Source organism: Anser cygnoides, chromosome 1 (genome assembly GCF_040182565.1).
Source record: "Anser cygnoides isolate HZ-2024a breed goose chromosome 1, Taihu_goose_T2T_genome, whole genome shotgun sequence".
NCBI classification, from domain to species: Eukaryota; Metazoa; Chordata; class Aves; order Anseriformes; family Anatidae; genus Anser; species Anser cygnoides.
In genome coordinates this window covers 82,538,616-82,560,304 of record NC_089873.1, presented here as the reverse complement: position 1 = coordinate 82,560,304, position 21,689 = coordinate 82,538,616, and the positions used below count along the sequence as shown (strand labels likewise).

At 40.1% G+C, this 21,689-nt stretch overlaps 1 protein-coding gene across 22 annotated transcripts in view; it reads right to left on the bottom strand.

Moving 5' to 3' along the window:
• ROBO2 (roundabout guidance receptor 2) overlaps positions 1-21,689 on the bottom strand; it is a 473,555-nt gene that overhangs the window by 102,985 nt on the left and 348,881 nt on the right. For 21 of the 22 annotated variants that reach the window (XR_010833100.1, XM_067001298.1, XM_067001316.1 and 18 more), the window contains 2 exons: positions 11,887-12,011; positions 3,847-4,018 (listed from right to left, as the gene is read on the bottom strand). Coding sequence is in view for 21 of the 22 variants with exons in the window: in XM_067001298.1 (XP_066857399.1) it covers positions 3,847-4,018; positions 11,887-12,011 (297 nt within the window). In the remaining variant the exon portion in view is untranslated. Of the gene's footprint in view, positions 1-3,846; positions 4,019-8,901; positions 9,088-11,886; positions 12,012-21,689 lie in introns of those variants that run through there. The other variant, XM_067001328.1, reaches the window with a different exon arrangement.

The following is a 21,689-nucleotide window of genomic DNA, read 5'->3' as shown; positions in this document are numbered from 1 at the left end:
AAAAATAAAAACTTTGAAACTATCTTCCAGAAACCATATATATATTCTGGCAACTGAAAAATTATCAGATTCCTTTTGTGACAAAATGTAGCTTATATTTTCAGCAGAGTATCAGAGAGGAAGAGATGAATAGTTTGTTCAATACTGATGCAATTTGGATGAACTAAAATCATGTTTAAATTTGGGTGGAATTTTGTCAAATTACAACAGGAAATTAAAAAAATAGAATGACAAAATGAAGTCTTAACTTTACTATGGCACTTCCAAAATCAACATTTCGAGAAGTTTTCCTGGCAAATTAACAAGGAAAATGGGACACAACTCACAAAATTCTTATGATGAACACTAGTATGATAGGGTAGTGTGCTCTCCTGGGAGGTGGAAAAGCAGAGACCATTCCTTCCTCTGTCTTTTTTGCAGAAGAGCTTCACAGTTCTGAATCTCTCCTGTTTGGAACCGTCACACTTGCTATAAAATATTTAATATATATTTGGATCTGGGATAAGAATGAAGGTGGCCAGATTTGCAGATAGCTGAACTGTGACTGTTACTAAATCACTCATTTCTGCTTTCTTCCAGGGGGATTTGAGAGACATACCCCAGAATATTCAACACACCTATAATTAAGAACTTGCACAGGAGGTCAGGAAAAATGACTTAAGTGTCTATTCCAAATCATTGGAGAGGGAGCTGTTGAGGTATGCTGCCAACTCCTTCTCTCTTTTTTTCTTTTTCTACATCTGTTCTGAATTCTTCTTATAGCTTCAGCCTTTTGCTTTATTCAAATGCCCATAGACATGATCCTTTTAATTGAGTATCCTAAAACATTTAATTTTTATGTTGTCATAGAAATCTATTGAGAGATGTTAAGCTTGCTCCTCTGTGCAATATTCATCCCAAACAGCAACTGCAGGGTAAACTGTAGGCAGATCCTACAGGTGAGTATGCAGTGGTCAAATTTTTTAGTAATAAATATAAATACTGACTATCTTATGGGAAATTGAGAACTTCTCCAAAATATTCTATGTATGATGGATAAATCTATGGAGTAAATTAAAAAATGTAAATTACTCTTATCTTGCATACAGACATGGTTAGATAGAAGCATTTGTTTTATTTGAATGATCTGTCACTTTAAGACTCTGAGCTGCATATTTGCTTCTGGAGTTTGAAAAGACTGCTAAGATTGTCTCAATTTTGTAAATGATTTTGCTTTTCCAGATGTGCATTAGACAGTGGATTATATGATAGCCTTTCAAGAAAACACAAGATTTGAATTTCAAATACACCGAGGGCTCTTAGCACCGTCCATAATCAGCAAAATTATCACTCAACTCAGCACATTTCATCACAGCTAGTAATCTCTTCTCATGTGAACACTTGAGTTAAAAATATTTCCAGTAAAGACATGTAAGTGCAAAAATGTAACAACTGAAACACTGCTATATATGGTATAATTAAGCACTTGTTTTTCTGCACATGACATATGTTTTCATTCTGTATTGGAACTTCAATTGGATCTAAATTACCCTGGATCAAACAAAAATGTATTGAAAATGAAAAAGATGGTTCGCCACTATTATTAAATCATTAACCAAACAGAAAAATTCTGGGCTGTGAAGTAAAACTGAAATCACCAGCCAAAAACTGGGACACTAATGCTTAAGTATATAGCTAGAATGCACAGCATTTATCTTTTATCATATTTTTAAAACCATGAAATTAGATTTCCCTACTGATAAAAATCATTAGCTTCCATAACTTCTGCTCAGCATCAACTAAAACAGATTAGTCAGACATTGATGGTTAACTTCCTAACTGAAAGCAATTAAAAAATGTCTGTGATCTAATGGGACATTTATTTACATAATTTCAGTTCCACAACATTGTTTTGGCACGTTTCTCCTGAACTCACCTGCCCTTTGACTTGAGGATGAAATGGTATTTCTGTAAAGTAACCTTCTATTATTTCATAATGATCATGCTGACATTAGGTTCTGGGATGTGTTTGAAGAACACAGGCCTTGCATTCCTTCAGCAGCATAGCCACCAGCTCATGCTTTTCCTCAGCAATGTGGAATGCACACCACCTTTAATTGAGACTGATTGTCATTGAGTTTGCATTTTAGCAGGGACACCTTTATGAGCTTTCTGTTGACTTGTTAAATAAACTAATGAAAATTCCAGTGAGGTCAATCAGGATTGTTTCCCACCCCCCCCCTCCCCAAGAAATAGATAAAGATGGACCACACGGCTTGTCTGTCAAGAGGAAGAATTTCTCATCACTGATATCCTTGAACCTGATTTTATCCTCTTGGCCCCTGTTGCAGTAAATCTGTACAGCATCAGCAGGTGCAACCATTAACAGCTCAATGCCCTCTTAGCTAATGTTTGTGTGTTCTATTTATTCCAATCACAGTTGTGGCACTGAATCCGGCAGTGCTACAGACAGATATTAAAAAATACTGCCTTTCCATTAATTTTAAATGACCTTTTAATCTACATTTAAATTTGAACTGAATGAAAATGCATCATTTTGTCATAGACCATGACAGAAAAGACTTAGAGATTGCAGAGCGAAGGTTAGCCTTTAGTCTCCAGAAACTGCTTTACCAAAAAGCAATATGCTTGTAAAGATGCAAGGATAAGGCAGAAATTACCTCCCCTTGTCATAAAAAATATAAACAGCTTTTGGAAAACAAAGAAAAGGCATCAAATTAATGCTCAAACCTCTGTAACGTGCCTGAACCTCTCTGCCTGTCACTTGTGATGAATATGCTCTTGTGAAAAGCCAGATTATTCAGAATTAGACATCTTTTCAAACTTTCATGGTGCAGGCAGGTCTCTGAGGGAACTGTAAAAGTAGACCTCTGCATATAACAACAGTTTTAATGGCAAAAATTCATCAAAGTCTGTCAGGAGATATTTAATGAGTCAGTTAAGATAAGGAATAATGATGCAGGGGAATGCCACAATCTCCTAGTGTAAGAGGAATTCTCTTGTTGTCTTTACTAACATTAAAGAATGAAAACTCCCTTCTATTCACAATAGGATGAAGAGGGGTATCAATGGGATTCCTGATATAAGAAAAGGATTGCTATTTGTATAGGGAGTACGGTAAACTTCAAGGCATGATAACATTCAAGCCCAAAATTCTGAAAAGGAAAGCATCGAGTCAGATCATGTAGTGCTTTTTCTTTCCTGCCAGCTCTTCTTTGCCTACGGATTTATACAGCTCTCTTCACACCTAAACATACTGAGAAATTCTTAGCACACAGCTTTGAAGTAGGGAAATATCTTGGTGTCTTTTTCACACATGGACTAAAGGGCTACATGCGACTAAAGGGCTACGTGCTGTAGCTGTTCTAAACTACCAGTACTACAGTAATTGAAGGCAACTATGTTGATTTAAACTGAGCTAGGGATACACTCCCAAACAAGTTGCCTACGGTAATACTGAAGGCTGGGACTGAGATGGGAATTGAGACTTCTTTTTCTGCACCCCAGTCCATTGCTTTAATCACATAACTATTCACTCTTCACAACATTTTTTGCATTCCTACCTTAGCTCTACCGAACTGAGCAGTTTCGTTTCTCACCAACCCTATTCTAAGCTGTTTTGTCCTTTGTTTGGACTATTAAGTACTACTAAGAGCATGTAAAAGGCAAACTGGACTTCAGTGCCCTTTTGATACTGTAGAGAATTGTGCAGAGACCCCTTTTCACAGTGTTTTTTTGTAGAAACTTGTCTGTTTATTTGTATGAATTATGTGACCTCACATGCCTTTATTTTGATTACATTAAGATACAGTCTTACAGAAAACAAAAGGAATTTCTATAGCTCACCATCAGTGACCTCCAGCTGAGCCTTTGCTAAAATGCTTCCAGCAACCGTCAGTGCTTGACAAATGTAGTAGCCCGCATCAGACCGTTGAATGTTGGTAATAGTGAGGTCTCCAGTTGGTGATACTGAATACCTGCTGTTGGGTTGGAGAGGCTGGTTTGGGAAGAGCAGATTCTGCAAAGACAATTTATCTCATATCAGTACTACATATAGAATTTTAAGAGAGCCACCTTTCTCTCAGCTAAAGATATGATGATTTTTCCTTAAAATTTCTCTCTATAAAAAGTAAGTGTGGTTATGAATTTATGAACCTACAGAGACAATTTTTTCCTGCCTTGGGCAACTTGCAGTTTAAATTAGAAACAGCCCTTTCATAGCATAGTGTGTTCTGGCTAGGGATTTAGGTGACAAGAAATTTTCCAGCAATCACTTTTGACTGATCTGTATTTGTTAAACGTTTAACTTCATTCTGAATTAAAAATGTTAATAATATACTTGGCTAGCTGTCAAAGCCGGGTATACTACTACAGTAAATATTAGAAAGATAGAAGAAAATTGAATTCTGGAGACTTGGGGGAGCATAGGGCTATTGTTTGGCAGTGAATATGATCTGGGTGAAGAAGAAAGTAAGAGCACAGCACAGAAGTAAAGGTGGGAGGAAGATACAAACAGGTCATAAAGTAGGAGAAGCTGGCATAGCACAAGAGTTTAAAGGAGAAGTAAAAGGAAATTAAAACTGAAATATACCAAAGCAGAAAAGCTACATGGAGCCTTGAGGGTAAAGAGGAAGGGTATAAATCTAACGTGGAAATCATGGGAAAGAAAAAAATAATTTTATATAGGATAAGACATCACTTAGCACAGAACAGGGAGATTAGCTTTTGCCTTTGGGCTGAACTGGAGAAAAGAGAGATGTCAGTAAGAATAACTAAAATGAATGTAGCAGTCATTGAATATGATGAAGGACTGAACGAATCAATAATACACACAAAAGGACTTAAAAGGTTTTAGTGGTGAGGGCTGTGTTTTCAAGGAAAAAGTTATACTAAGACAACTCTAGATGAGAATAAAGAACAGGAAAAGAAAGAGAGGCAATATGAACAGAAAGGTTAGCATCATGGCTGAATGAGACAGAGAGGGGAACAGAGGAGACAAATTAAACAGTGATAACGAATTGATAAATTCCAGGCACATAGGGTCTGTCTCTAATACCAACTCAACAAGCCTGTATAAAAAATACACATTTTTTGTCTCAGTAATATCCCAAAACCCTGTTACCATACCCTGATAAGCTTTCAGTCTTTACTGTGGCTTTGTATACCTCTACTGTGTTTTCTATTAATGACTCACTACTAAATTTTAAGCTAATCTATATGGGCTAAAAATAAACCTAAAAGCATAGAGTAGGGTATTAAATAATTTTTCCAGAGAATATTTTACACTTCAGTAGGAGCTGATCATGACTCCTCCTTTCAAGGACCAGGTAACTATGGATTATAATTTGTCCTACATTACAGTACAGTCCACTATTTTAATGCTTTTACATTTTCACTGGTTTTAATAAGCTGCTGGTTTACTCATCTGGGCACAATGGTTGCATGCTGGGTTGCAAACAGTGGGACAAAAGTTACCTCCGATGTATCACAGTATCACAGATTTCTAGGTTGGAAGAGACCTCAAGATCATCAAGTCCAACCTCCGACCTAACACTAAGTACTCCACTAAACCATATCGCTAAGCTCTACATCTAAACGTCTTTTAAAGACCTCCAGGGATGGTGACTCCACCACCTCCCTGGGCAGCCCGTTCCAATGCTTAATAACCCTTTCGGTAAAGAAGTACTTCCTAACATCCAACCTAAAACTCCCCTGTCGCAACTTTCACCCATTCCCCCTCGTCCTGTCACCATGCACGTAGGAGAACAGACCAACCCCCACCTCTTTACAGCCTCCTTTAAGGTAACTGTAGAGAGCGATGAGGTCTCCCCTGAGCCTCCTCTTCTCCAGGCTGAACAAGCCCAGCTCCCTCAGCCGCTCCTCGTAAGACTTGTTCTCCAGACCCCTCACCAGCTTGGTCGCCCTTCTCTGGACTCGCTCGAGCACGTCCATGTCCTTCCTGTAGCGAGGGGCCCAAAACTGAACACAGTACTCGAGGTGCAGCCTCACCAGAGCCGAGTACAGGGGCACAATCACTTCCCTAGACCTGCTGGCCACACTGCTTCTTATGCAAGCCAGGATGCTGTTGGCCTTCTTGGCCACCTGAGCACAGTGCTGGCTCATATTCAGCCAACTATCAACCAATACTCCCAGGTCCTTCTCGGCCAGGCAGCTTTCCAGCCACTCATCTCCCAGCCTGTAGCTCTGCTTGGGGTTGTTGCGCTCCAAGTGCAGGACCCGGCACTTGGCCTTGTTGAACTTCATACAGCTGACCTCAGCCCATCGGTCCAGCCTATCCAGATCCTCCTGCAGAGCCTTCCTGCCCTCGAGCAGATCGACACACGCACTTAGCTTGGTGTCATCTGCAAACTTACTGAGGGTGCACTGGACGCCCTCATCCAGATCATCGATAAAGATATTAAAGAGGACCGGCCCCAGTACCGAGCCCTGGGGGACACCACTAGTGACCGGCCTCCAACCAGATTTGACTCCATTCACCACAACTCTCTGGGCCCGGCTATCCAGCCAGTTTCTAACCCAGCGAAGCGTATGCCAGTCCAAGCCCCGAGCAGCCAGTTTCTTGAGGAGAATGTTGTGGGGAACGGTGTCAAAAGCCTTACTGAGGTCAAGGTAAACCACATCCACAGCCTTTCCCTCATCCACCAAGCGCGTCACTTGGTCATAGAAGGAGATCAGGTTCGTCAAGCAGGACCTGCCTTTCATAAACCCATGCTGACTGGGCCTGATCGCCTGCTTGCCCTGCAAGTGCCGCGTGATGACCCTCAAGATAATCTGCTCCATGAGCTTTCCTGGCACTGAGGTCAAACTGACAGGCCTATAGTTCCCCGGGTCTGCCCTCCGGCCCTTCTTATAGATGGGCGTCACATTGGCTAGCCGCCAGTCAACTGGGACCTCCCCCGATAGCCAGGACTGCCGATAAATGATGGAAAGCGGCTCGGCCAGCTCCTCCGCCAGTTCTTTCAGTACCCTCGGGTGCATCCCATCCAGCCCCATCGACTTGCACACATCCAAGCTCCGTAGCAGGTCGCCAACCATTTCCTCATGGATAGCGAAGGCCACATCCTGCTCCCCATCCCCTTCCACCAGCTCAGGGCACCGGGTATCCAGAGAACAACCGGTATTGCCGCTAAAGACTGAGGCAAAGGCGGCATTAAGCACCTCAGCCTTTTCCTCATCCTTAGTAACTAGGTTTCCCCTCGCATCCAGTAAAGGATGGAGATTCTCCTTAGTCCTCCGTTTCGCGTTGATATATTTGTAAAAGGATTTTTTGTTGTCTTTAACGGCAGTAGCCAGGTTGAGCTCCAGATGAGCTTTGGCCTTTCTAATTTTCTCCCTGCACAGCCTCGCTACATCCTTGTAGTCCTCCTCAGTGGCCCGCCCTTTTTTTCCAAAGATTATAAACCCTCTTTTTTCTGCTAAGCACAAGCCGCAACTCTGTTGAGCCAGGCCAGTCTTCTTCCACGCCGGCTCGTCTTTGGGCACGTCAGGACGGACCGCTCCTGTGCCATCACGATTTCCTTCTTGAGGAGCGCCCAGCCTTCCTGGACTCCTCTGCCCTTCAGAACCGCCTCCCAAGGGACTCGGCCAACCAGCGTCCTGAGCAGCTCAAAGTCAGCCCTCCGGAAGTCCAATACAGCAGTTTTACTGGTCCCTTTCCTGGCCTCGCCAAGAATAGAGAACTCTACCATTTCGTGGTCACTCTGCCCAAGACAGCTTCCGACCACCACATCTCCCACCAGTCCTTCTCTGTTTGTGAAGAGAAGGTCTAGCGGGCACCACCCCTGGTAGGTTCACTGACCAGCTGCGTCAGGAAGCTATCTCCCACGCTCTCCAGAAACCTCCTAGACTGCTTTCTCTGTGCCGTGTTGTGTTTCCAGGATATGTCCGGGAAGTTGAAGTCCCCCACGAGGACAAGCGCCGACGATTTTGCAACTTCTGTCAGTTGCCTATAAAACTCCTCATCCGTCTCCTCATCCTGGTTCGGCAGTCTATAACAGACCCCGACCAGGATGCTAGCCTTGCCGGCCTTCCCGCGGATCCTAACCCACAGGGATTCAACCTTATCATTCCCAGACTGGAGTTCCACAACATCAAAAGATTCTCTAATGTAGAGAGCCACGCCACCACCCCCTCTGTGCTGCCTGTCCCTCCTGAAGAGCCGATAGCCAGGCATTGCAGCACTCCAGTCGTGGGAGCGGTCCCACCACGTCTCCGTGATGGCAACCAAGTCGTAGCCTGCCTGCTGCACGATGGCTTCCAGCTCCTCCTGTTTGTTACCCATGCTGCGTGCATTAGTGTAGATGCACTTCAGCTGGGCCATCGCCTTCTTCCCCAGCCTAGCCATTGTTTCCCCCAGCACAGCTCCAACAAGCCTTGTTTGAGCCCTGTCCCCCTTCTTACCTAGTTTAAAGCGCTCTCTATGAGCCCCGCCAGCTCCTGGCCTAGGATCCGTTTTCCCCTTGGAGATAGGGACCCGTCTGGGGCCATCAGGCCGGGTGCCGAGTAAAGCTCCCCATGGTGAAAAAACCCAAAATTTCTATGCTGGCACCAGCCTCTGAGCCACCTATTAACCACGTGAGCTTTCCGTGTCCTCTCCGTGCCTCTCCCTTCCCCCGCAGGGATAGACGAAAACACCACCTGCACTCCTGCTCCCTCCACCAATCGTCCCAGCCCCCTATAGTCCTGTTTGATAGCCTTGAGGCTTCTCTTTTCAACATCGTCACTGCCAGCCTGGACTATCAAAAGCGGGTAATAGTCAGAGGGGCGAACCAGGTTTGGAAGCTTCCTGGTAACGTCTCTGACCCTGGCCCCAGGGAGGCAGCACACTTCCCTATGTGTGGGGTCAGGCCAACAAATAGGGCCCTCCGTTCCCCTCCGCACCTCACGCAAGCAGTCTCTCTGCCTCCCGCCGATGGCAGCAAGAGGCTCAGACACTCCCCGCATCCGGAGACCTGAACTGCCGCATGTTTGGGCGGGCAGTCGGTCTGGGTGTGTACTGACTTCCTAGAGAAAGCACCGTGCCTGGTGGAGACCATTGCCGCCCAGCTGACGGGAGAGTGCCGTTAGAGGAGTTGTCCCTATGGGCGGGTGTGAGCGCTGCCCGCCCTGCCCCCTAACTGCCTCGCTAACTGTCACTCCCCCCGCGTCGCTCCCTGTTTGCCGGCCCTGGTCACAGCGCTCCTGGTCGCTCGCGCTCCCTAAGGGCTGCCTTTGAACGGCCAGGGGGGAGGAGCTGTCGCTGACGCTGCTGGCTCCGCCTACGCCTCGTCAGCCTCCCTCACGAGGGCTGCCGGTGCCTGGCGGCTCCCTCACGTAGGCCCGATGCCCGAAAAATAGCCCTGCTTGTCCCGATCCCGCGCTCCGCTGCAGCACGCGTCTGCCCCGGAGCCGGTCGCCTCGGCAAGTTGTAATGTAATACCACTTTCTTCTGGATTTATCTCAAGGATGAATTTAATCCAGACAGTTTAAAAATTACAGATGTCCTGTCCTGGAGTATTTCATTGGTGGGTGGACGTTAGACTCCTGGTTAAAGGCTACCAAGTACTAAGGACCAGACATTCATGCACAAGTTGGCACAAGAAATTACTCAGGAGGGAACAGCTCCCCTCCCTTCCAGCTGGTTGTGCTCAGTAAAACAAGGTTGAGAAATAGATTCAGAATGAAAAATGCCCTACAATTATTGGAGTGGGCTAACATGACTACTTAACATTACTTTGAACACTAACAGTGGTGCTGCAAATGGTTCCTTGAGTAAAAGCAGAAGTAAGACTGTAAATCCAGGTAACAACTTGTAGCCAGGCTTGCAAACGTGAAAATTAAAGCAAGTTCAGTGGATAGCGCTTAATTTGGCCAAAACACAGTCTTCCCTGTTTTAATGAAGAAATGCAGTATGTGGAAACTCACCTATTCTAGGGCATCTCATTGCAAATTCTAGCAAGTTCTGTGTTGAGATGGTAACACTAACCTGTGTTACTTCACTGATGCTCAATTAAGATTAACATAAGGGTATAATGAATCACATTGAGCTATGTTTCAAGGTTCGATAATAAACCATGTAGGTATCAATTTTTATGTTGCATTTATTTGCCAAAAAAGAATGTTCTAACCCTCAGGGATCTGGTTCACAATATGGTAATTAATTTTCCTGGTTTGTAATTAAACAGTTTCAACATGGTACAATCGGTAGGTAATAACATTCAATTAAAGACACAAGATGCATTTTCACCTTAAAATGTTTTTACCCTTGAAGTGATACCAATGGAAGAGGATAAAATAGAGTATTAACACTTTTCAATTACGCTAAATGACTTTAATCCTGCAAATGATGTCCTACTTTAATTAGAAGCTCTTCTCTTTATTACAACATGATGGATGTCCACTTTATTAGATTCGAGTGTGACACTATAAGCTCACTTTACATAAACATTACCATGTTATTAAAATGCTCTACAAGGCAGGTTTTGGAAATGTTTGCAAGCACATCAGTACCTCCTACTTTAATTTCAAGATGCTATTTTACTTTCCCCTTGGAACAATGTTCACCTTATGGAGACACAAAATACTGTGCTCTTCCAGAAGCTTGATCCCACATGACCCATGGAGACTAGATCTTAAGTTCTCTAATTAATATACTGAAAGAAGTACATTGAAGACTAAGCTTACACTCATATGAGCTTACACACATAAAGTAATAGTGTTGTATCTTTGTAAGTTACAACCTAGCACCAAATGCTGTCAACCTTGGTCTTGTCATTTTAGTCAGCTATCTGACCTGGTAAGATGATGAAACAGCAGCAGGTGGGGCAGACTGGGAGATCTGTGGTTCAGTTCTTTTCTCACACTTTGAGCTGTTACACAGTGCCTCCAGATTACAGGCACATCTGCATTACACAGCACAATGTGGATACTTGAGTTAATTCATATATCACTGTATGGGGAAAAAGTAGCACAGTGCTCTAAAAAAAACCAATTTAGCCAAGGGACAAGGACACACAGTGTAGCTACATAAACAGATGCAGGCCAGACAAGTTTCATCCCAAAGCTGCAGAAGGCACTGTCCTTGGACATTCATTTGTCCCTTTTTATCTTTCTTCAGGTACAAAGCAGAATTTGGCATGTAGTTTACAATGTCCAAAGTTAACATGCTCACAGGAACTGCAGTTGAAAGCAAAGATGCTTTACTTCTGTTGTAACATGGTACCAATGTTGCAAAAGCAGCAAAAAAAAAAAAAAATATGGCAAGGCATTCAAACAGGCAGTATTAGCTGATGGCAACATTATTGGCTACATCAGAAATTTTGCTTTCACAAGATGACAGTAAGGATTCAGGGAAATATTTCCAAAAACAGATTCAGAAATTTCCCGAGATAATTCTACTGAAGAAAGCAGCTGAGTGTTCAAAACCTATATCTGTATGCACTGTGAGAATATGCCAATGCAAATCAGTTTGCTAGATATATATCCACTTGATCATGTCTAGACAGGTTATGAATTGTAATTACTGACTCTGATTAGTTAAAAATTGAGCCATAGCTTTTTTATCTACTGTGTTTGTCTCACCCACCTGTTTGTTGGGTGTTTTAGAATGATGCATTTAAGGTATATACTGTTGCTTTTTACACTTTTATACAGCAGCTAGCACAAGTTTCAGCAACTTAGATGGACTTTGTGTTCTTTACAATGTTAATAGTAAAAACAAACAAACAAAAAAACAGCAACAAGACGTTGGTAGAGGATAGTGACTTTTTAAAAAACAAATTCTTGCAAAAGATTAGAAGAATGAAAATTAATATGTCTTTCTTTAAAAATCAAGATGTACGACCATTTAGAAAGGCTTGAAACACTTATAGGGTGCTTATAACTTACCTGGCTTCCTTCTTTTTGCCAAAAAACAGCTGGTTGGGGATTTCCTTTCGTTTCACAAGGAAAAGTCACTGTTCGACCCTGGGCTACAATCTGATCTCGTGGTCTCACCACAAACTGTGGAGGAGCTACAATGTAAGAAAAAACATGGTGTAAATTTAGGATATTTTGCAAGGGGGAGATGAGGAATATCGAAGGAAAAAGACAACATTATGGAGATTTGTTTTATGCCAGAAGACATAACACCAGATATACTAATTAGACAGAATTAATATACCCAGTTGCTAAAAAACAAACAAGCAAACAACAACAACAACAACAACAAAAACATTATACACATTAGCATAAACTCAGATGACAATAAATGCTAAGGAGCAACAGTCCAGTGTTTATGATGCTGGTTTCTACCTTCTGCCTAAAGATATTCTACCTTTCATCTGCACAGGTACCAGCACTCTCATACACTCTACACTACACAGAGCTTATCATTCTGCTGGAGCTATCACGTGTTGCACAGGGTAAATCAGGGTATACAGACTGCTTGTTTCAGTCTGACTATCTAGACTTTCAATAACAATCGAGAAAGGAGAGGAAGGTCTAGAGGACAGCAGAGGGACAAGTTCAAGAGTTCCCTTGACTTCTCTTAGGGGCAATGTGGTTAAGAAGGGAGTGGGTGGAAAGACTTGCTGTGAAAAGGAGGTTTGATGAAACATCACAGACTTGGGAGATCCAGATTTTGGCTTATGTAAAGAAAAGAAAGAAGCAAGAATTGAAGAGTTGAAAAGTTAGTGGGCTGCAGAGAGCAGCGAGTAAGAAGGAACTGGTATTCCAGGAGGTCAGGAAGAGGAAAGGAGAAGAAGAAAAGGAGAAATTGGAGTTTAAACAAGAAAAGATTCAGGACTGGCTTTGTGTTCAAGTAGACAGCATTAACAACATTCAGAATTGAACAATTTCAAAAGGAGAGGTGTAGTTTAACTTGTCCAGGAGTGTTGATGTAGAACAGTAAGTCAATGCTTGGTGTGAGCACAAAGGGAGAAAAAAGCTGGTAATGTGCAGAAGGAAAGTGGGGAAGAAGCAGTGGCAGAAGATGAGACAAAAAAAAACTTCAGCATCAATGCTGAGCATGATGTGATAAATTTTCTACGCATGATATGCAAATCCTTCAGTCTTGATTCAACATTGGAATTCAATGGAATTGTATTTATACTGTTTGGCATATTTTAAAAATATAATCAGCATCCCCACTTGTTCTTAGCAAAAGACTAGCTGACTTTTGGGACAGGCTGAAGAAGGAGGTAAAATTAAAAAAAAAAAAAAAGTGATTTTTTCTCCTCATTCCACTATTGCTCTGGTGGTTGTGGAGTGTGATGGTTTAGGAACTACTAAGCTTTTAGGTAAACAGAATTTAAGTGTTTTAGAAAACCATATTTTCACCATTATAATTACAAACTATTTAATTAGGCACGAAGAGCAATCAAGACTCAGCTTCCAATTACACCTGCTGACAGCACAGATGCAGATCTGCTAACAGCATAGAAATGTATGCAGATCTGATCTTTTTGAAATACGCTTTGTACTTCTCATGGATTCTAAAGATCACAAGTCAAATAGCACTAGTATAATGTACTCTTAAAACAAGAACTGTAAAGCACTTAATAAACATGCATCACTGTTGATTTAGAAGGCAGAGGGTGAGCACTGAAGGATGAATCTTCCTTCTGTCTCATATTCCTGAGCACAAGTTTTGGCTTTTCAGGAGAGACAAGTGTCTGACTCTTTCCAGGGCCTCAGCAGGCATCAGTCTTCTGAAAGCACAGGGATGAAGGGCTAGGTGCCCTGCTGCTGCCCATTTATACTCATATCTTTTGAGGCATCTATAAGTGCTTATGTATTGCTATACATAATCTAGGATCTGAACTCAGCCTGTCCTGTTCCTAAAGCACTGGACTGTAGCATGTTCCTTGGTTTTCACTCACCTTGCTTTACCTACCAGATCTGTAATACAATCCCTACAGGTGTTGGAAAGTACTAATGTGGTAAACAGTATGTGCTTTCATTCATTCAATCATATGGGAAGAGAGAAAGATCTTTTAGTTGTGAATTAGAAACTTCCATTCCTGTAGGCATACTGTGCATTAAGGTGTCTCTACAGTTCTGACCACCCATTTAATAAAGGTCACTCAATTTTTTCAGTGCTTGCTGCTCAGCCAGAGAAGTTCACTGCTCAGGATATTAATATGGAATCAATAGCAACCTCAGGCAGAGCAGAGAGCAGAAAACCTCTAACCTCTTCAGGTGTTACATATGCATTCAACAGGAACTATGCATGAGTCCTATGTCTGTGCTACATTATAGGTGGCCTCCAGACCATAGTCTTTCTATTGTGAGGCTAAAAACACGGTGTCAGGAGTCCATCCCACAGATCATGCCTAAGCATGATCGATACCTAAGATCGCTTTTTAGGCATGCTTAGTACACTGGGGGCATGTTATAAAGATGGTTCTCCCAGCTCAACAGAAGGAAGAAAGGTACGGCATTTCCGTGAGCTTATCTTTCAAAACACATAACCAAATAAACGCAGGTAGATAAGTTTAAGGGTTCACCTGAAACATTCTCACACACAAGGCTGTACTGCAAGTCAGTAATTCAAAGCTCTGAGTAGATATAATAGGAAAGTACTTGTTGCTGTAGCAAGGACCAAATTCAGGTATGAGATATAAACCGCCCAATTTCTACCTATAATTTGACCTAACCCTAACTTTGAACATTCCTCACTTTTCTATGAGCAGAAAAACAATCCTTTATTTTGCAAAAAGAGACAGGGAAAAAAAGCAGGAATTTATACGGTGACTCAGTCCAGATAATCCAATTGGTGTAGATTTACCTTGTTGCTCTCTTCTCTCCCTGCCACACACCAAATCCTCCCCAGCATTCACCATTCTAGATGAACAGGAGATCTGTGGCATCAGAGCTACAAGTTTATACTTTCTGAAGGCACCAGTAAACCACAGTATATGGTTATGCACAGATCTGTTTTCTAGTATTATTCTGCATCCATAATTAATAGAAATTCACTACAAAAATAAATAAATGAACTAGAGCTTTAATCTAAATATAACCCGATAATCTCAAGGGGAGCTAGCTTTTATTGGTCACTGCATTAATTAGAACATAAAACCAATCCCACCAGCCAAACTATTTAATAGTATACTCTTAAAGAACACGAAAAACCTCATTTTTTAAAAAATAAAACCTTGCATACATTTTTATGTATTCAAATAAGTTCTTCTATAATGAAAGAAACTGTTTTTCACCAATTTGTTGTCATACTCAGCTATAATTCTGTTTACAGACAGATAAAAATGACTTGTTTTATAGCATTTAAACAATGTTTTCACCATATCAGTTTTATCTATCAAATTCCACTTGACTAATGAGAATTGACAACTGAAAGTAACAGCTAATACTTGCAGGAGAAATGTTGGTCAAGTATAACTACCAAAGCAGTAAGACTGCCATTATCCCCAGAGAATGCAATGTGACCCTGTTCAGAGACAGCAAGGTTTTTTTGACTTTCTTTTTCAATTTTCCTAAAAAAAAAAAAAAAAAAAGAACTCATTATCTGCATGCATAAATGCTGTTTGTAAGGTAAATATTATTACTCCTATTTTGCGGAAAGGTTGACTAAGAACATGACTTGCTCAAAATTCAACATCAGTAGAACATTGGACAAAACCTTATTGAAGTCATTATTGCTTCTCTCAAAGTAGGTTTCTTAAATTTTAAAAACAGTTTGAAAAGGTACAGTTAGAGAAATAACAGCAGGCTAGATATGCTTCAGCTGTTAAAGAGCTATGAGCTACGTTAATACTTATTTCAGTCTAAACATTAAAATGATTAGAAGAATCTGCTGAAAAAACTGTTATGCAGCTGCAAACTGAGTGTTGTGCCTATCAAACTATTACCCTTTATTGTTTCAGATGTAACATTAGCTGCATTGGAATAAACAGAGTAGAAAATCTCTTGCTTGGGTGACATTTGAAAATCAAAGACAATGGCTCTAAAAGGAAATGTATTGCTTGAATTCCAGGGCAACAGACAAAAATATGAAATAAAAAAAAAAAAAGAACAATTAAGATTACAGACCTAGTGCACTTCTATTGATTTTTTTTTTTTTTGAGAAATTTAAATAGTACACAGTAAATTAGATTTGATTTCTGGCAAATTATGCTTTGATGTGGCATTCAGCAAGCGCTTGCTTCAATCAATGTCACACTAGAGCTCTGTTATGCTAATAGCGGCTGGTGAGGGTAAGCGGGATGATATGGAAATCAGATGGTTGAACATGAATAGAAAGCATAGGCCATGTATGAGGTGGGCTTTGAGACGAGGGGATGGGGAGACCTTAAGGTTAATCACATCATGTTCAGAACTGTTTTTACAGCACAGAACAGTATTCTACTGCAAGAATGAAAATAGAAAAGCATGAGCAGTAGTTAAGCATTAGTTGTTCAAAATGGTAACAGTGCATTCTGTTGCACTCTTTCTAGATGTCACATTGTGCATCACTAGATGGATCTCTTTTTCTAGTAATAAATGCATATGATGGTATCCTCTGTTTAAATGTTAAACAGTTGTACAAAAAAAAAAAGATGGAATTAATATTGCAAAATATTTCAAAGGGATTTCTCAATTCTTTTCCAATCCTAATAGTTAGTAAGATCTCTAATATGTTGTGATGGATTGCATTAATTTCTTTCCCAGGAGTGTCTCTGAGTACTAAAGGTTATGCTGAGTCACCAGGAGCTGACAAAAATGCTAATGTAGAAAAGCTTGACCAAGACAGTGAGTTTATCCCTCATACGTGAACTCCAGTCACCTGATAAGAAATGTTGTAGAAGATTACTCAGAAGATGAGAGGAAAATTACCACAGAAAAATGTGATTTTACAGTAAAAAACACTGTAATCCCATATGAAATACAAGCAACATTTTCTTCCAGTGACAGTTTTCTAAGCTGATCTTGTGATTTGTGGTTCACGCTGAACACAATGATCCTGCGGGAATTCTATTATCATAACTTGCTTGGATCAGCTCTTCCAGTCCAGGTGCACTGGGGTGCATGTTATGTTGCTGTGACTTTAATTAAAAGTAGATATTGTACCAAGTTTTAGTCCAGTATCACTACCACAAGCAGAAATGGCACTGTAACCACAGCAAGTAATATCAGTGGGATTTTTGTTCTCATGTTTTTGTTTTTCCTAACACCTTCAATTAACTAAGGAAGCCCCACTATGAGATCAAACTAATTTTATATAATCCAGACAATTTTCAGATAATGAAAACTTTAGTGATCTTTTAATTACAAATACTTAAATAAAACATCCTCAGATATCACGGAATATGAGACTTTATTCAAAGCTCGTTGAAGCTGGCAGAAATTCTCCTGTTGGCTTACATGGTCTTTGGATCAGACTCACTGAAAAAATAATATATTTAAAAAAAAAAAAAAGCAACAGATTTTATAGGGCTTAAATTACAGATTTGATAACCTTTAACTGCAAATAATTTCAGTTGATAATCAACTGCAAATGAAATTTGTCATGAAGATTACTTATGCAAGCTAAGTGATAAAGATGAGTATTTCATTATAACCTGGAATTGCCTATTATCTGTAAACATATTTCTGTGACTGGTTCAAAGAGGGTAGGGGGAAAGACGTTAACCTGTAAGCCTTCTAGGCAACATTCATCCCTCTTCCTGATGGAGGAAAAAGCTTTGAAGAACAGGCAGAAAAACATAGTTTGGTAAAGAACCCGGATTCTGTAAGTCTTAGCTCTGCTTCCAGCATGGAAGAGACAGTAAACCAACCTAAAATTCCCATCTGCAGTTTTTTTTTTTTTTTTTTTTTTATCGTACACTTGCAGCAGTTTCATAATTATCTTCTGAGCAATCAAAATGATAGTTGGTACAATACTCAGTTGCCTAGCTTGAAAGTAAGAGAGTCAGTTAACATGATGAGATAATGGAGTCTTCCCCAAATGGTCTTCCAGGTTCTGGAATCCCAGCAACATCTCTACCTTCCTTATAAAACCCTCTAAGACTTGAAACTGGGTATCTCAATGTGCCATTGAAGCGACAATATTCATGTGGACACAAGCTGGTCTTCAATACATGTTCACATTTTAAGGCATAAAGCTCAGTTCCAGTCTTACCAAATACAGATCAAGAATTGCCTCTAAGATGTTTACGTGAAGGATAGAAGTGTGTTCCAGCTGAAGTATTATTTTCAAAAAGGATATAACCCTTGACATTATCCATGGAGTATGACTACTTATTTGTAGGATTGCTTTGCTGGTTCCAGTGATACTGGGCTAGAAGATAGTTGAAGGAAGTACAGGAGTTCTTGAGAGACAGAAAAGAAAGTTTATGCATTGTGAAACATGGTTTGATATTATACTGTTGCTGATGAAATAAATAGAGGAAAACAGAAAAGATTACCAATCTCATACACTGTAAGCCTGAGCTGAAACAGCAGTTCTTTTCTCTGAAGTTCACATCTTGTTAACAGGCACAGACCATAACATGTGGTTCTTAGGAAACAAAGTTATTTGTGAACTATTAATTATGACCAACAACAAATCAAAGATGTAGCCTCTACACAGAAGCCATAAGAGGAACTTGAAAGGATGACAACTTAGGCCTACTACTAATTCAGATATTTCTTATTAGGGATAAACCAATGGAAGTTTAGGATGGTCATTTTCTTTATGGTGAAAAGACTTAATCTTATGCTGTGCTCTAATGATCAGGTGCATTCATAGACAGGGAAGGAAGTAAATTTTCATCATGCTAGTTACTGCTGAGTTGCCTGGGAAATTGATTTCCTTCTCTTCTCTGCCATGAGTATCATGTTAGCACAGCAAACTACAGCGGCAAACCCTAGTCTGTAGGAGTGAAGTTGGACTTTGAGACAAGTGCATGGATCTCCTCTCCTCTCTTCTCCTCTGTTTTATTTGGATTGTTTGCTTTCTTCTATGATTTATTCTTCAGGTGGATGCTTTTGTCAGTAAAAATGAGGAATGGGTAGGTTGTAAAGGATAACAAGTGATTCATGAAGCCCCTCACTAGATCTGTGATATTATTTTAAAATGACACAAGTGGAGGTGGCAAAGCAGGTGCTTGGTTTGGTTTCGTCTGAAAAGCCACTTCATAGAACCTATCCTTAGAACACCTATAATCCATAGCTCAGATACTATCTTTAACATTGACAATACTTCAAAATTAATTCTCATTTTGTATATTTGATAAATCAAATATACAAAATTAAAAACAAAGTGGGCAAGTGGGGAGAACTTTCAGCAAGTTGAATGCAAAGGAAGCACTGGGGAAGAGGTATCAAGCTACAGTGGAACAGAAGTAGAGGGCAGAGGGAAGCTACCTCCAAAAGATCATCATCAGGACCAGCTCTGGCATAAGTGTACTTCACACTGGTGCTGTCTCATGGAAAATGAGAAATTCCCTTTTGTTAGTGGTAGTGTTTTTGTTTGGTTGGTTGCTTTTATTTGTTTGTTTGTTTGATTGACTCTTTGCTTGTTTTCTGGTTTCAGATTCACTAAGAATGTTAAACCATCTTTCATACTTGGACTAATTGTTCTAATCTGAATTTCACTTATAACGACATTTTTATCTTTCAGTTTTTCTGAAACACTGAAGCAGATAATCTCTGAGAGCATGGAAGCACAAGCTTTTTTTTTTTTCTTTGAAAGAGGTGAAAGAAGTCTTAGAGAATCAATAAATAAAAACAGCTAGCTGCCTTATATATTTTGACATGTAAAATCTCTCTTTTATCCCTGGATGACCTAAAAGAAAGAAGTGGGATAAATCTGTGTGGTGAAAAAAAGAGATGTGAGATAAACAATAACGAAAAACAAACAAACAAACAAACAAAACAAACAGGTTTGGTTTATATTCAGTTTCCCTGTCAATTTCAATTAAGATAACTGCCAAATCTGCATTTATTGTTATAAGAAAAGTTTAAACACAAAGAAAAAAAATACTGCCTATTACTTGTTCTTCCCTATTGCCTACAACTAATTTCATTACAGCAAAATTATGAGAATACTTACAAAACAAACAAACAAAAAGCAAACAAACAAACAAAAAACACAACCCACAACTGTCTCCCACATAGTTGAGAAAAAAGAAACCTCCTTTCCCCCCCACCCCCATTTCCAGTTCTCTGAACTCATTAACAGCACCTTTCCTGACCTCTCTCCTCTGTTTTATGGTATATTTAAACATTAAGTTTAAATATCTGGTCTGAATTTCATCTCAACATTGGACTGTAGCCTGACAGAATTTGAATCTCTGCTTTATTATATCTTGTCCAATCATCTCTTCTATGTGGTACTCAAACCTTACAGATGCTCCTGGAAAATCCCTTCTGGAAAAATCCTTCATTTATCTTTGATACATATAAAGAGAGGTGGCACTGACTCTGGCTGCTCAATACCTTGCATTAATCAGGACTTTTCTCTATTCTAGACAATTCTTTCATGTGTTTGTTTTTTTTTATTATTATTATTATTATCTTTTTTTTTTTTTATTTCTCCTTAAGTGCCTGAGATTCAGGATATGCCTTTTGTTTAGATCAGATAGAAAAGAAGTGCTCTCCTACATTTGTAATACTTTAGTCCACTTGCTAATGTAAACGGTAACATCACATGATGGCATGTACTTTCCCTTTACCTTCTGTGAATTCAGCAAACAAAGCAAATTATGCCAACAAAAGCACATGCAATCTGCTATGATCCTTTTTTTCATGGGAGATAGCAGAAGGGTTTGCTCGTAATGCATTTAAAAAAGGAAAGCATACCTCTTGCTGATTTAGTAGGATTCCATCAAAATAACAAGAGTAATTTGGTTATCTGCTTCAAAAAAACATGAATTCACACACTGAATAGAAGAGCCAAGGTGGTGAAAAGAGAAGTAAAGCCTGGGTATGTTGGGCTAATAGGCTACAGCTATAGTGAGAAAGATGACAAGTTCCTGGTTCATTTACCCTTGAGAATAAGGAAAGACTGAGGAGATTTTCTGCTCAATTTGGGCCACTGTAAAGAGAAGAGAGGAAAAGGAGTGAGGAAGAAAGGAGATTATTTATGCTGATTGACAATGGTAACATTCAAGGAATGGGACATAAGTAGTTTTGCTGTTGAATAATATCGAGGACTTATCCAAATCGTAATAACTCAGTTGTACAAGCAAGCAGCAATTGAGTAAAGAAGGCAAAGAGAAAAGTGGATGGATTACTGTATTGATTTCCACACTCTTCTTAAAAGAAAAGTTACTAATTTCTCCTTTTAAAAACAGGAAAGGAGCAACACATCAAAAGACTATTTTTCATGCACTAATCTTCAAAGACATATAGGAAGATTCAGAATCCACTGAAACAAGAAAACAATTCCTACTCATTTGAGCATACATAATGGACTCAGGAAATTTACACATTAAACCTCTCAAAACTTTCCCAAGCTAGAGTTCAGCAGTAAACTAACTAACTAACTAAATAGGCCCTTTTATCACTTCCTGCACTTGCTATACCTGACTTTTCTGTAGGAGAAACAGTATGAGTGCAGGCACATTCTTGGTAATGTAGTGGAATGAGCCCAGTACATAACAGTATGACTTACTAAAACTTCAGGTAGGCAGCCATCTTTCATGTTTATCCTTGAAGAAGAATCCTCTGTCAGAACTTGTATATTTCTGTTTTGACTGCTCTCTGGCATACCCAAAAGACTTGGAGCA